This window comes from Cebidichthys violaceus, unplaced genomic scaffold (assembly GCF_023349555.1).
Source record: "Cebidichthys violaceus isolate CVI_PGR_0920_01 unplaced genomic scaffold, fCebVio1.0.p SCAF_22, whole genome shotgun sequence".
Classification (NCBI taxonomy): Eukaryota; Metazoa; Chordata; class Actinopteri; order Perciformes; family Stichaeidae; genus Cebidichthys; species Cebidichthys violaceus.
The window spans coordinates 6,058,916-6,075,542 of NW_027176395.1; the positions used below are offsets into that span (position 1 = coordinate 6,058,916).

A 16,627-nucleotide genomic window follows, 5' to 3' on the forward strand; every position below is an offset into this window, starting at 1 on the left:
CCTGGAGGAAATGAAGTGAGTTCGATGACAAACTGAGGAGTGGGAGCACTGCCTCGCCAGACAGCGTCACCCGTATTAAAGCTCAATGGAAGAGAGATATCAGAACGTATTTTGCTACAGCCCAATGGATGGAAGACAATTCTAAAAAGCACTTCAATTTCTATTTCCCATTTTCCCCTTTTTTCTATATAGCTGAGTGAAGAGGGAGTCTTACATGATATATGGATGGCCACTGCTCCAGCTGAAATGTTCAGTCAGACTGTTTCTAGTACCTGTCAAGTTCAAGTGTACGTGTAACAGGTCTACACGAGATGGATTTATCGAGCGGCTCCTCCTCTCTATCTGGAGGCGTTTTAATCAAATAATCTGGGTGTTTCTTCTGTCAGAATGGAAAACTCCTGACTCTCATCCCCTGTGGCTGGCCATATCTGCTACTGCACATTTTTTACAATATCCTCTTTTTGATTTGACAGGGTGAGACAACTCACTCTCATCTTGCTGTAAAAATCTATCGCTGTTATGCGTTGTGAAAGCTCGCACCGTCGGAAGCAAGTCAGGTGCGCCACAACATTTAAAATGTCAATAGACAAAAAACACTACTAAGCTATCACATGTTTAATAGAAATGTCTGAGTGCAGACGTTCATTGAGTGCTGACTGGTTTGTCTGTCGTATCACATTACCTTTCAGAGGGTAGAGGAAGGGCTCTCCCTCCGGACCGAGGAAGGAGGTGCCGTCGTCGCCGTCGTGTTTGGGGTTGTTGTCTACGGAGGTGTTACCACCTAGAGACCAGGTGGGCAAACAGTGACAAAACCTCAGACGAAACAACACATGCTATATTCTACGTGGATTGAACACAAACATTTAAAAGCACATTTCACCGACAGAAACACGAGGATTGCAAGTGTCACATCATCCGCTGTAATCACAAACACACCCAATCCTTTTTCTGCCCACGTACACATTTATATTAACATATTAACATATTTCATCCTCGTGTGTCCCAATGCATTCTAATATAACAGTTATTTGCATTTTTTTCCTACTACCCTTTTTTCCATATACACATTTCTTATTATTTATAATTGCGTCTTTTCATGTACTGTGTACTGTGTACTTCCATCTGTTTTTATGACCCAGTTATCTACTGAGGATTATCTCATACGACAAACACACTACTTAATGATTTACATGCAGTAGAAGGAGATACAAGGTGTCGATACTTTGATTCTGTGTTTGGTCTATTCCAGAGTGATTTACACTTGATGGAGCAGTTAGGAGGGACAGGACATGCAGCTGGGATTCAACCGTATCCCTGATCTGTATAAACTCTGTCACCCCTTTCACATTCATTATGAAACACAGATGGGGTCATATCTGACAGCTCGTCACGATTCCTTTTTATTAAACCCCAAACTTGCAGTAAAAACCTTGCAGAACTCTCAGACTAACCTCTGTAGCCTCCGCCGGCGCCGCCCGACATACAGCCACCTCCGCCGCCCCCAAAGCCGCCGCGGGTCTGCCAGAACTTTTGACAGGCCTGCCCTCCCTGGCCTCCGAGCACCAGCGGTCTGCCCCCCTGACTGACAGGAGCCCTGTCATTCCAACCTCCGCCTCCACCTGTCACCAAACACAACACACCTTTGATGTAATGCAGAAGTGATACGCTGTTCGAGTGTGTGTGTGTGTGTGTGTGTATGTGTGACGAATAGGAAGAGCGAGCTCTTAAATGGGTCAATGTTATGGGAAAAAGATGCAAAACTGCAGAAATGCATGTATATATTGTAGACACACACACACACACACACATACACACACACACACACTAAGTATCCAGTATTTTCTCTCACGCACAAACATCAATTTAGTGATAACAACACCGGTTAGAGCAGAAACCGAAAATATAAAAATCCTATAAAAGAGACCTGGTAACACGAGATTAAAGTCGTAGCTAATAAACTATTCCCTCCCATATTCTCTAACAGTGGAAAATTAAATTTCCCCCTTTCATTTCCCTCCCACTCTGGCGCCTGAGAGATAGAAACAAATGAAAAAAAATAAATACACATCACACCACACTGGCAACAAAACCCGCCAGACCTGCTAAATATTTCATTTTTCATTCAGAGCTTCCTCGAAAGTAAACCTTGGGCTTTGTGACGATGTAAAAATCAATAACTTCTGTTTTCTGGGCTGTTCGTCAACTCTGAGCACATGAATAATGCAGCCTGCAGTGGGCATGGATGGAACATTCCACCGGTAGATTAGAGCATGTAGTTCTGCCGAGCCATGACGGGGGAACCAAGTGCTCCGTATGAATAATCATCAGCAGGGCCACGCTGTGATTTGTTTTTTGCCCAAACACAACCAGCGGCACACCGCGGGTGGAACGTCTATGAAACACACGCATGAAGACGGAGGTTAACACCTTCAGGGTGAATGGATGTGTTTACAGCTAGACGTTCAGGCTATCTGTGCACGTATTAGTTTGTGTGCATGCTGAAGGGAACACAATGCACAACGCCTTTCTCATCAAGTGGGGAAAGATAAACCCACTACTCTACAGCACTGTAACGTTGTATTTAGTCATCTGCTCATCTCGTACACACTCACTACGCCAAGCTCACACGACTGCCGCCACAGACGTGCACTCACTATATCACATTTTCTTGCACATGCACAACACGCATACATGCGGTACCCACACACGTAGCAAAGCGCGTGTCGTGTACCTGCAGCGCTTGACTTCCCGCTGCGTCCCGGTTGGCTGGGGTCATAGTCCATCTGCTCCAGCTGGGTCTCTGATTGGCTGCTGTAGCCCCGGCCACCTCCCCCAGCAGCGATGATGAGGGGGATGTACACCTCTTTGTCCACCTGCGTGATTTTTGTTTACAGTTAGAGTCATGTGCTGGTATCTGCTCGTCAAAAGTTATTTGATTAATGTGTACAAAAACCTAATTCCTTTCATTTTACTCTCTGCAAGAAAGCCAATGCACACAATTCACAAAATGTGAAACTATTCGTTTAAAGGAATACTTTAGATTATAGAAGATTGGCATGTTGGTCAGCAGTTTTGTATATGACATACTTTACCCTTTATTTGTTATGGCTTACTATTGCATACACTTGTTATACTATTGTATAAATTATCAAACTATAACTTTTTATGAATAACTGTAGACTTGTTGACATGCAGTGACTTTTTGACATGTTCTATGATTCTCTGTGACATATTATCCTATGACAATTTAAGAAATACTAACCTATGGCTTTTATGTTATACTATGACTTTATTATGACATACTGTACTATGCATTTTTGATGACACATTCTACTATGACGTTTGCATGTCATACTTTTTAATTGCATGAGATACTATACTATATACGATATAGTTTGTGCATGCGCACACAAACGCACACACACACACACACACACACACACACACACACACACACACACACACACACACACACACACACACACACACAGCCACATCTACACTTACACAGCTATGAAAGCAGTTGGAAACCCTTTGTCCTATATAGATTTCTCCCTGTACTGTGTGTCATGTGATTCTGCTGACGTGTGTGTGTGTGTGTGTGTGTGTGTGTGTGTGTGTGTGTGTGTGTGTGTGAACCTGCCTGAATTAAGAATCAACTCGTCCTCTGATTATTTGAACTTCCTGTGACTCATGAGATCGTCCTTTCACAAACTATGTGATTTTGTATCTGACATACTAAACTATGATTTATTGTTACATGACTACATGACATACTATACTATGACTTGTTTGATTCATTTTTGAAAATAGTATATCATGACTTTTGTATTCCTTGTTGACATACTAAACTATGATTTATTTTTTCAAATTACTGTATGATTTAAAAAAAGGTCGACATAGTACATACACTATGACTTAATTTTGACATTATATAAAGAAATATTTTGACAGTGTATACTATGACTTTAAAAATACTATACTGTGACATTTTTCATCATACTAGACTATATAAAGATTTTTACTGATATATTTTATCATGACTATTTACGACATGCTATACGATAACCTTTTATGACTTTTACTGACATACTTTACTTTTAATGACATGCTATACTCACATTTATTCATAACATGTTATACTATGACTTTTTATTACTTTAATGACATTTTAATACATTTTCTTGAAATACTATACTATGACTTTTGTAAGTATTGTATTATGACTTTTTTAGTACTTTTCATGACGTTATACCTTGAGTTTATATGACCTTCTCAAATATGTTTTATTATGACCTACTATCCTCACATCCCTGCATAATATACTTGTAGCAGCAGAGAGACACATTTTCATCATATCATGCAACAACTCTCTACAAATTACGTGCAGTGTCATTCCTTCAGCACCCCCTCACCTTGAACACATACGTGGCCCCGCCCCCTCCTCCTCCGCCCCCTTTCACTTGGGTTTTGTTCACCATCGGGCCGCTCTGTTCCAGGCAGATCCTATTCAGCATGCCGTTGGACTGCAGGGAGGGAGAGAGAGATGTCAGTTCACCAAAGAATTGCTTTCATGCATGCCAGTTGTGTATGAGAGGGCTTAGCAGTTGCCAAATTCCAGCTGCTGTGAGTCTAAGACTTTAGCATTATAATGGTGAGCAAATACCAAGCAGAACTATCCAGATGCATGCAGGATCTGAGAGGCCTTTGTAAGACCATTCCAGTGAGATTTGAGTATTTAGTGGTTTCCTGTTCACATGACTGTAAATCTGTCTGACTATTGTAGAAGAGCTTCCTGTGCACATTGATGGATTCATGTTTCTGAATCCAGAAACATGAATCCTGATTTTTATGCAGTTTGAAACCTAATTGGAGGAAATGAGGCCAATAGGTTCGACAAAAACAACATACTAAATACTGTATAGTTAATTATGTTGCAGATGTGTAAATAGAGCCGGAGTGTTTTTCTACGATTTTAAAGATTGTTTGCAAAATTTATATTAAATGAATGTTGTATCCAATTCTAACTTTATTACTATACTTGATAATATATTTATGTTCACGATACCTTTTTACTACATACCAATAACAAAAAGCATCTTTATGTTGAAACAGTCAGAAATGATTATACTGTCAATGTGTTTTAATTTGATTAATCATGGTAATCAATACAGTTAGTCAGCCATCCAAGAAATACTTGAAGAGTAGACATTTTGTTATTCAGGTGATGTTAGATGCAGATACTTTTTCATAGCTGAGGTTTTGTGAATTGATGCCTCATATATGCTGACTGCCTGAAGCCTGCCCTACTCTGAGAGTAAGAGGGCTTGAGATTTCTTCCAGCCACTCAGTTTTTACTCATACACATAAACACACACTCACGGTCGCTCGTCTCTCCCTTGCTTCTCTTTGAGGGGCTGGGAGGCAGGTGAGGGTCGGGGCTTAAGTGAGTAATCGACAGGTAGAGGGGGTAAAAGGCAGTGCATTTAAATGTTCTGAGAGTCTCCCTCTAAGCCTGTTCTGTCGTTGCAGCTTCTTCTTTTTAGATTGAGCTTGTGTCGGACAAAAGTGTGTGTGTATTTGTGCTTGAGGACCTGTGTACGTGTGCGTGCACGGCAGAAGGAGAAAGGCACGCGCGGAAAGAGCGAGTATTTGTAAGGACAAGGGGGGGGGAGGGGCAAAATGCTAGGTGTGAGAAAACACAGTTCTACAGCACAAATCACTTTCAGGGCGACCCTTTGGAGAGAGTCGCTGTCTCTCGCTGTCAGACTGGGGGGGGGGGGGGGGGGGGATAAGAGGAACCTTAATCGACTTCAAACTCCCTTTGGAACCAGCCAGTCCCTCTCCGCTGTCTGCACTGAGCACTTCAAGACACACTGTGTTAAAAACGAATAACTGGATGACAGTAGTGAGGACCCCTGCCTGCTAAGCTACACATTCTACCTCTTGAAAACAAAGCCACTAAACACAACTGGAACTAGAGCTGCCCAATGAAGGTTGTTCTGACTTTAATCTATTTTTGTAACTTTCAACTGCCAACACTATCACGTCTACGGTGTTGCCAAAATCTCTCTGGTACCAGTTTATTTGCATACATATTGGCTTCTTTGAAATATGATAACCCTTTCAAATGAGTAGCTTTACAAATGTTTGGAACAATCATCGGCCATTATCGCCCTGGAGAATCAATTAGTAGGTTTGTGTTTGTGTCTTTTGTAACAGCTTATGTACCAATATATGCAACAATTACGTGTTAATCACACATAACATTACACATGCATAGAGTGTTACATATATAGAAAGGATATAAACAGTTTATGAGTTTGTCCATTTTGGGCTACTGTAGACACATGGCTCTGTGGACTCACTCTGTAGATATAAAGGGTTCATTCTTAAGCAACCAAAATACGACAAAATCAGAAAACAGACTACGAAGACATTCTCAAGCATCACATCTGAGTGATAGAGTAAACCAAGCACAAACGAAACGGGTGGTCTTGAAAGCAGATAGAGATCTCTTTGGGTATATCATCACTGCTTCCCAAAGTAAAGATCTTCACTTTCAAGATGTCCTGGCTCGTCCACTTGGTCCAGTGCCTAGGGCTCTCTCCAACCCAGATGGCTCATTGCTGAAAACTAACAAGGCCACTCTTGGAAAAGAGTTTTTACGAAATCAGCATCAGCAGGTGAAAATATCGGCGAACACTCTGCATGCATCATTGATGGAATGAGCCTTGTTAAGAAACTGAAGGCGGATGGCAAGACTTTTGGAAAGATTTCTGGCGCTGTGCTGAACCTAGCGATGCATGAAGGAGGAAACAGTAAGAGGATAGATGTGGGTTTTGATGTGTACTGGAAGACATCAGTCAAGAATGCTGAGAGATGCAGTCGTGGTTCAGCAATTAGCACTCAATGGAAGAACATTGCCCAGGGACACAGCTTTCTCTGCATAACACTGTTTAGATATACAGATGGCAAAACAGGCTCGACGACATTCTACGCGGACCAGTGGAAGCTAGCGGAGAACCAGGTAAAGCTTCAGGACAAGCAGCTATTTGCAACATATGGAGAGGCATGCTATTGTCTCTGCGGTCTGGGACGTTGTTGAGGAGCTGAAATCTTAGAAATACCCGTATGCTCCTACGTGAAAATCATGCCAGCCAGAGTGGCTATCAAACCACAGTTGTGAGTAAGGATACGAATGTCCTTTTTCTCGGATACTGTAAGAAGATAGAGTGACTGGTGTATCAGAAATGTGGCACTCAGAATCGGACAAGGTACATCAACATCGCCAACCTTGCTCAGCCCCTTGGAGATGACCTATGTGATGCTCTCGTAGGGGCACTTGCCTTTACGAGTGCTTTTGCATGAACGAGGAAGACTGTGTTTAAGGAAACAAGGACATTCCAAGAGTCCTTTAAATCCATGAGATCATCCTATTTGCATTATATCTGCTGTTCTGCAGCAAAAGGGGTGAGGTGGAATCCAGACTACTTCCCCCTTCCAGAATGCTCCTGCCTTGCCAACAAACTCAATTGCACAGAAGTGCGTAAGCTACAAACCTGTAACATCAGAGGGAGGAGGAGCTGGAGGAGGATTGTAGAAGCTGACCAAAATACCAAACTAGAATCTGTTTGTCACTGTTCATACTTAAACCTACAAAAAGAAATGCACTCTAATTCGTATGTAACCCACATAATTGTGAGCCAGGATGTGTAGGGCTGCCTCTAAGGTATTCAGCTGACGTAATGTAGAGAGAGACAAAGTCTACATAAGGATGAGGCAAGGGTGGATAGATGGGTTAAACACCCAGCAGACCACTGTTTATGTCCAGAGTGAAACCTTGAGAACTTTGAAGTAGTTTATCTTATACAGCATTGTATGAGGATATGTCATACCAATAGTTAACATTCTGGCCATGGACTACTTGTCTTTTTTTTAAGTGCTTTTACCGGGTAATTAACTGAGCAGATCATAAATAAGATATGATAATACGTAGAAGATACCTCTGTTTCGACATACTGTAGCTGTCTTTGCAACAAACATAGCTGATATTAATATGGACTCCATCTTACAATAAAAAATAGCAGTTTTCCTTATTAATACAGAAATATCTTCATGTGTACATCAATATATCGGTATCTATAGGTTGATTCCCCCAATGACAATGTCACCCTAAAGAAATATAAACACTTCTTCATGCCACAAACTAACAATGTGTGAATTCCACATAAAGGAGTGAATTTTACTGCTGTGTTTGTCAAACAATTGAAGAATCTGTTGGCAACCAACCCCTTTTCGCTCTACTTACAGTGGCAGACAAGCCTTAGTTTTAAAACGTATGACTAGCCGATGATGGATGATATCATTGGGGACTAGAGGGACTGTGAGTTTTTTAGTCTCAGTGTTGTGAACTGTGGGGAGGAAGCACGGTGTGCTGCTGCCAGTGAAGTAACTCATGAGCATAATGGATGACAGCCACCCTTGGCAAAAGAGCACAAGTCAGCTTAAGAGAGACAACGGGAGATCACTGTGAGCTTCCATTGCAGATTCAAACAGTTGTTGGTGGTCGTAAAATGTTATGATTTAGAGCATGGGATTCCAAAGTGAATCATTGTCCATTAGGAGAATTACCGGATCCGCAGTTCCTTGAATTTCAGAATGTCATAGTTATCCTATTAAAGTCCAACTGAAAAAAACAAGTTTGTTTGTTTGGTCTGCTACAGCATAGGCCTACGTATCTGCTCTGAAAGAAGAAAGCAAAAGGAGGACATTTAATACCGCTCCGCCTACGTAGATGGAGGCCTTATATCATTACAGCCAGTCAAATCTTGCATACAGCAGTAAAGTGAGCATTTTATCGCAAGCACTGAGTCAAACAGCAGCGTGCTGCACAGCCAAAGAGCCACAGACTCCGAGTATCAACCCACATTAACTTCCCTGCGGAAGTCTCCTTCTTCTCTAACTGACAAACATGGACACGCGTCTTGTCCTGCGCCTTAGCTGGTTGAATGCGCCACCAAACAAACATTCATCGGGGAAAAGGGCACCGCCAACGTCAGTTTGCAGGCCATATAGCTCATTAGCTGCTCGGCCGAAGCACATTTTGACAGCATGTAAATGCCACCGTCCAGCTGGATGCTGGTGGGGTCCTTAGTCTTCTCTAACAACACACTGCGGTTGAATAGTCAAACAAAATGATGTCCTTCGTCTTTTCCTTGACCTCGATGGAAAACGTCACGAGGTCAAAGAGAAATCTGAAGGACAATTCATTTGAACGTAGGAAATGTTCTCTAGGAATCTGATTGCATTTACACGATGGCAGTTAGTGTTTTTCTTTTTTGAAAACTTCATTCATGACACAAAGAAAATGAGTCGGCTACCGAGACAAACTCAATGCTGAACAATTCAATTAGAGATTACTGTCCGAAACAGAATCACATCTCCTAAGAAGGATGTTTTTAATCTATCCATAGTGCATAATTAACAGCAGATGTTATTGACGGCTGAATGGTGCATTGCTTTGAGTGTTGCTGAAGCAAGGAATTGTGGGATGGCGTTATCTCCTGTGCTTTCAGAAAGGATGATCCTGCGTACCCAAAGCTAAAGGAGATAAGAGAGAGCACTGAAGCACCTTTCCTTAGCGTTTAGATAATTCAACCAGCTCTTATCATGGCTGCCACTTAGAAACTTACAGGTCATTTCCCTCAGTTAGGAACCTTCCTAAGCAAAAAAAGACTCTTCGACTACAGCTACTGTCTGCACATGACATGTAGGCTGCAGCACCAGCTTGTTTCGGCACTCTGGCAGCACCGCGAGCTGCTGTCAATCAAACACAGACAGGTACACGCCCCTCCAGCCGGCTGAGACAAATAGGAGAATTTCTCACATTTCCCCAAAGACCTTTTTTCTTCCTTTTATTAATAGAAAGAAACTATGACAACACATTTAAAAAAACTATTATTATTATTATTATTATAAAAATTATTTTCGACAACAAAAAGGTGCGATTCAATTTTGATTGTTGTTAAGTTTCACCACGGTGTGGACAGTTCAGTTTATAACAACTTCCCACATTTATATTATTTTGAGACAACAAATACAAAACAGATTGACTCCCAATTCAGTTGAATCATTGAAGCGTTCGCAGCTATTTCAAAGAAGATCAACAAATTGAATCCGTATTAGAATTCCTGCCCTATCTTTTGCTTTCATGACATACTGTAAACTGCATGTGCTCAGATGCTGCTGAACACCTACTTTCTACATGATAGTGCTGCATGATAGACTTACATTGGGGCATGCATCCTCTCCTCGCTGTCCCACCAGGACGTGAAGCAGCTCGCCCTTCCTGAGCAGGAAGTCCCCTGTGATGTAGACGCCATGTGACCTGCTCATGGCCAACACACTTCGACCGCCAGCTGCACCGTAGGCTGTGATCCTGGGGTGTAACCGGAACAAATGACACACACATTAAACAGCTCATTAGCAGGATAATTACCCTAATGATACAGGAAATCATTTTTTTTTTTTTCATTCAGTGTTTCCTTTTGGTTTTGTCGAGTTTAATGGGAACAGGTGATGTGTGTATTGTATATTCCAATCTGTACAGTAGGTGTGTATCAGAAAAAACCCAACTGATGAACAGTCCTCATGTACTCCACCTGCTATTTCATGAGTGCACAAAATGAAACAACAGCCAACATTCATTTGGAAGCACTAAAACACACTTTTCACCCTGCTGGGTGTTTTTTAATAAAACACAATTGGACTTAGCATGGCACACATACAAAAAAGCAGTGCACAGACTACGAAGTGCACGGGAACACAAACACACAGAGACATCCTGCAACACACACCTTCGCCGCAGAAGACACTAATTTCAAATGCTCCACTTTTCTTGCCAAGAAAAAAACCCAAGAAAAAACTTGATTGGTTTTTGGTAGCTCTTCGATATTTCACTTCCCCGGTGGTCGTGCGTGGTGGGGAGAGGGAGAGACAGACAGCACGCTGCCCGGTGTTCAGTTGCTACCTCAGCTGTTTGCCTAATGACTTTTGGGAGATGCAGAGCGCATATTCATCTCTGTGACCGTCTGTCAGCTTCATTTACAGGCTCCGCCAGCTAAACCGGGCCGCATCAGGACCACAATTCTGGAGTTGTGTTAGGAGACAGAAGGTGTTTTTCTAAAACTCCGGGATATGTGTTAAAACGGTGCTGTCCACGCAGTTGTTAGTTTGGTATTTTAAGACTCAAGAGTTTTGGCTGAGCTTAGTGGTGTCTGTGTTTGTTTTTTTGAGTTGATGTGGGAGGCTTGAAGCTTTATTTTTTGTTTGAACCATCCTAGTCAAATCCAAGTTAAACGCCTCCCGTTGTCATGTATGCTCACAGGAGGCGTATTGATCTCTACACAAGGTAGTGGATATTACAGCAGTAAATCTAGAGCAGTACACAGTTGGAGGTCAAGGTGCTAGGGCTGATTGTTAAGGTATTTGGAAGCCTCAAAGACCACCAACGTGGATGTGGGTGTTCTTTTTAGATTTTCGGAGTCAGGTGTGGAGTGAATCATGCTATTTAGCTGCCATTACTTCAGCTTCTGCTCCCTCCTGCAAGAATCTGATAGTGATATTTCTCTGCTGGCTTGTGGAAGATTGATGTTCTGCTAATGCGCAGAGGAGTGCAGGTGGGCGTGAGGAAGAGTCTGCATTGAAGTCTGATGACTAAGAGAGAGAGGTTAAGTTTGTATTGTACACTGTTTGTGTGTTGGGGCCACGTTAGATGTGCCTATAATGATCTGGGTACTGGGTGTTGTTTTTATGGTCTGATGTTTGTACGCTCCGAGGCTTTAAACTCAGGCAACAGCCCTACCTGTAGGTGGCAGTTTCAGGGACCCGCCACATTTGAATGCCTTTGAAGGACCCTCGGGTGCCTACAGTCACGTTGACGTTGCTGTTCTTGTAGGAGTTGAGGCACTGGCTGGGAGTCGGGCCTTCAGGGCCCACAGCCCCACAGGTATGAAAAATCCATTTTTTGGCTGCACATGAGGATAAAAAAAGAAAAGACTAAGTTATAGAAATGAAGCACCTCATAGAGCACACAGCTGTAAAAGCACGTATTCTGCATTCAGTCACAAATGTACATAAGCAGACTTAAAGATGACAGAGAGGCTGAAAAATTCAGAGACTCATTGTTGTTCTATTTGTCCCACATTCATTCCACTTTAACGTTCCCCACCGCTCCACTTTTCCACATCAATGAAAACCCGGATATGAAGAAAGGCACGGCACGTTGGGAAGGCGAGCTCCGTACTGGAAGCTGCTCCTATGAGCTATCGTATTCACGACAGCAGCGTGGGGACGCGGTGACAGGATCACAGGTGATGAACATTTCTCCTCATTTTCTGTGTAATCCCAGGCGTCGGTGCTAATTGGAGTTCTTTTCACTGTAATTAGCACAAGATTAGTCTTGTCAGATGGACGTGGAAGGACTTAACGCTGCAGAAATCCTGATTTAAGGCTTGCGAGCACAGAGCAGTGGGGAAGACACCCAGCCGTGAAGCATCTCTCTCTCTCTCTCTCTCTCTCTCTCGCTCTGTCTCTTTGTCTCTCTCTCTCTCTGTCTCTCTCTCTCTCTCTCTGTCTCTCTCTCTCTGTCTCTTTGTCTCTCTCTCTGTCTCTCTCTCTCTCTGTCTATCTCTCCTCTCTCTCTCTCTTTCTGTCTATCTCTCCCTCTCCCTCTCTCTCTCTCTGTCTCTCTCTCCCTCTCTATCTCTCTCTCTCTCTCTCTCTCTCTCTCTATCGCTCTGTCTTTCTCTCTCTCTCTCTCTCTCGTCTCCCCCCTGCCCGGGCCGTGAACACTCTGAGATTACTTATTATTTTAAGAGCAGGGCTGCAAATCTGACTCTCTGTCTATCTCTCTCTCTCTCTGTCTCTCTCTGTCTCTCTCTCTTTCCGTTTCCGGTGAGTGTGAGTGAGGAGTCGCGTGGTGTTTTCGGGAGGAATGGCGTCCGCCGAGACGCCACCTCCGTCTCTCCGGCAAGGAGTGAGGATCGTCCCCCGGGATACCAGCGTGCCGGTGGAGGAGGTGTTGCTGGCTGTCGGGGAGCAGGTGGGACACGATCAGCTGTGCTTCGCCTCCAGGATGAACAAAGCAGTGGTGGTGTTCCTGAGAGAAGAGCCTCTGGTCCACCAGCTGATTGAGAGCGGAGTGTTCATCCGGGACGCGGTAGTGCAGGTCTCCCCGCTGTCAGCGCCCTCCACGCGGATCACCGTGTCCGGGGTTCCACCGTTCATCCCGAGCGGGTTAAAATCTGTGAGTTTGGGATGCAAAGACCCTAAACTGAGACACGTGCAGTCTCTGAGGAGACAGATGTTCATGTTTCTTGACTCACCGACTCAGACACTGGAGGTGTCCTTCAGGGTGAAGCACAGAGACGGAGCCTACATGGTGTACGCCAGCTTCGGACACCTCCGGTGTTTCGAGTGTGGAGAGTTGGGACACAAATGGGTCACCTGTCCGCACAAAAGGAGGACCGGTTCTGCTGGCGCAGACACCGGAGCAGGAGCCACGCCTGCGGATGACGGACCGGCGGTCGATCCAACAGCTGACGGACCGGCGGTCGATCCAACAGCTGACGGACCGGCGGTCGATCCAACAGCTGACGGACCGGCGGTCGATCCAACAGCTGACGGACCGTTGGTCAATCCAACGGCTGACGGACCGGCGGTCGATCCGACGGCTGACGGACCGGCGGTCGAAGATACGAAGAACGGACCAATGGTCGAACCAATAAACAACGGACCGGTGATCGAACCTACGGCTGAGGGACCGGTGGTCCCACCAACGGCTGGCGGACCTGGGGCTGGGCCCGCGGCTGCGGCGGCGGGTTGCGGTACTGCAGGCACGGCGGCTGGTGGTGAAGACAAGGGTGAGGAGGAGAAGCAGGCTGACGGTGCAGAGGACATCAGCTCTCAGACTGAACAACCAGAACCAGAAGACAGTGTGGAGGAAGCAGCCTCCACACGTGAGGAACCCAGTGGGTCCAACAGCCAGGTGTCCGGTGGGGAGGACATGGAGCATGACTCTGAGTTAAACATGTCTGCTAGTGGAACCTCCAGCAAACAAATAGACCTGTATACACTGGAAGAAATCAACTCATATCTGGATCAAACATTTAATAAGAAATCTGTCAGAATAAGTGACTACTTCAGTGACGTCACCAAATTCCTTCGATCAGTCCACACATGGAGGCACCTTCTGGAGGAGAAGAAGCGTTTCCGCCTTAGAAAGCAGATCACTCTCCTTCACAAAGCACAGAAAGGTAGAACTGTTCAACAGACGAAACCCTGATGACCATGGAGCTCACAGTGTCTGTGTCTCTGTACTGCTCTCTGTCTCTCTGTCTCTCTGCTCTGACCCTCAAAGCAGAGCCTCAACATTACATCGGTGAACATCACCAGTGGGAGAGATGGACATGAAAAATGAAATGAAATCTAAGACTTTTTATTGAGTCTGTTGTACTTTTGATATTTAGTTCAGGTTGAAAGTTCAACTGATGACTGAAGTAAAAAGCTGAGTTTCATGTTTGATATGTATGTTTCTGTGGTTGGAGGAGTTGTTTTATTTCTTATTTATTTGAATTCATGACGTGACAGTAATCTGTTCTGGATCAATAAAAGGTGTTTTAAAAATCAAAATCAAAATCTCTCTCTCTCTCTCTCTCTCTCTCCCTCTCCCTCTCTATCTCTCTCTCTCTCTATCTCTCTCTCTGTCTTTCTCTCTCTATCTCTCTCTCTGTCTTTCTCTCTCTCTCTCTCTCTCTCTCTCTGTCTTTCTCTCTCTCTCTCTCTCTCTCTCTCTCTGTCTTTCTCTCTCTCTCTCTCTCTCTCGCTCCCTCTCTCTCTCTATCTCTCTCTCTGTCTTTCTCTCTCTCTCTCTCTCTCTCTCTCTCTGTCTCTCTCTCTCTCTCTCTCTCTCTCTCTGTCTCTCTCTCTCTCTCTCTCTCTCTGTCTCTCTCTCTCTCTCTGTCTGTCTCTCTGTCTCTATCTCTCTCTCTCTCTCTCTCTCTCTCTCTGTCTCTCTCTCTCTCTGTCTCTCTCTCTCTCTCTCTCTCTGTCTGTCTCTCTGTCTCTATCTCTCTCTCTCTCTCTGTCTCTCTCTCTCTCTCTCTCTCTCTGTCTCTCTCTCTCTCTGTCTCTCTCTCTCTCTCTCTCTCTCTGTCTGTCTCTCTGTCTCTATCTCTCTCTCTCTCTCTCTCTCTCTCTGTCTGTCTCTCTGTCTCTATCTCTCTCTCTCTCTCTCTCTCTCTCTCTCTCTCTCGTCTCCCCCCTGCCCGGGCCGTGAACGCTCTGAGATTACTTATTATTTTAAGAGCAGGGCTGCAAATCTGACTCCAAAGTCAAAGTCATTCCTGCAACAGAACAACTCACATGATGCCTCTGAGTTGCTGCTCAATGCAATGCTACACTGTTTGTGATTAGATACAACACAGAACGGCCGTGCTGTTTATTTATTTTTCGCAAGCACAGATGCAGTAGTACGGATTAAATGGAGACAGGGTACACAGCAAAGAGAAGAGATGGCGTGAGATTAGTCTCAGGAGTGCAACTTAAAGTTATGATGCTCTTACTGCAACACCTTTCCCTGTTCAAGCTGCCTGCTGTGTAGAACCTATTAGTTGAAGCCCAGGAATTGGGATCCCAATATTTACAAGGATTTCTCGCCAAAGTCCACTTTCTCTGACTGAGGAAAATGACCGCAGGAAGCTGCTATTTTTTGCAATGAGGTGTGTGTGCGTGCCTGTGTGTACCTTAGAACAACAAAATTGTATTGTACCCCATTTTCTCATTAATTATATACAGTTGAGTTACAGAGAGAAATTGTGCTTTCACGAGAAAAGTAGTAATGAGTTTTTGGGATGTAATCATTTTAAAGCCAAGAAAAAGCAGTGATCCCAGGTGGCTGTTATATGATGACATAGCATAACTGTTGAAGCCTGGGTGGGCTGCATTTTGAGCATTCTATTTGTCAGTCTGGTCCTCACGATTGGTTGGTTCAAACCTCCGTCTCCAAACACATTCCCCCTCCCAAATCACAACCGAATGAATCCCATTGGACGCGGTCGTCTAACATCACCCTTTGGTTTGTGGACTGCGGTTTTGATGCCTTGAGTTCGGGTTTGCTGGAGCCTGGCTCCCATGAAGCAAAAGTAAATTGATAACGAAGTAAAAAGAGTTAAGTCTGTTGGGAATAAATCCATCACTGGAGCAGAAAAGCCTCCAAAGCCAAATGATGCTTTAGATGTGAATCTTACTCTACTTAATGGAATACTCTGAGATGGCAATCAGTGAAGGCGGGACATGCTGAAGAGAAAGGAGTGAATGTCGGATTAGAGTCTGGATGTTGTATATTCATTTAGTTTTTTCTTATTTGTAGAAGTGAGTTCTTGGCTTCCTGACATGAATAAGATCCTGTTATGTAAAGTGAGCTTGACTTTTTGACAACAGCGCCGCCGGTGTTGAAGATAGCATTAAGTCTTTCTTTCGATTTCTCTCTCTCCGTCTCCCCAGGGTGCGGTTGGTTTCACACTTCAACCCGGCTGATCGATCTTGTTGGCCCATCAATATGTGA

At 44.1% G+C, this 16,627-nt stretch overlaps 1 protein-coding gene across 2 annotated transcripts in view; it reads right to left on the reverse strand.

Annotated features, from left to right (window-relative positions):
• The window catches only part of alk (ALK receptor tyrosine kinase), a 365,563-nt gene that overhangs the window by 22,809 nt on the left and 326,127 nt on the right, over positions 1-16,627 (reverse strand). For both annotated transcript variants that reach the window (XM_068717693.1, XM_068717694.1), the window contains exons 12-17: positions 11,867-12,032; positions 10,294-10,441; positions 4,416-4,526; positions 2,732-2,873; positions 1,452-1,619; positions 683-781 (exon numbers count right to left, since the gene is read on the reverse strand). In XM_068717693.1, coding sequence (XP_068573794.1) covers positions 683-781; positions 1,452-1,619; positions 2,732-2,873; positions 4,416-4,526; positions 10,294-10,441; positions 11,867-12,032 — 834 coding nt within the window. The remainder of the gene's footprint in view (positions 1-682; positions 782-1,451; positions 1,620-2,731; positions 2,874-4,415; positions 4,527-10,293; positions 10,442-11,866; positions 12,033-16,627) is intronic.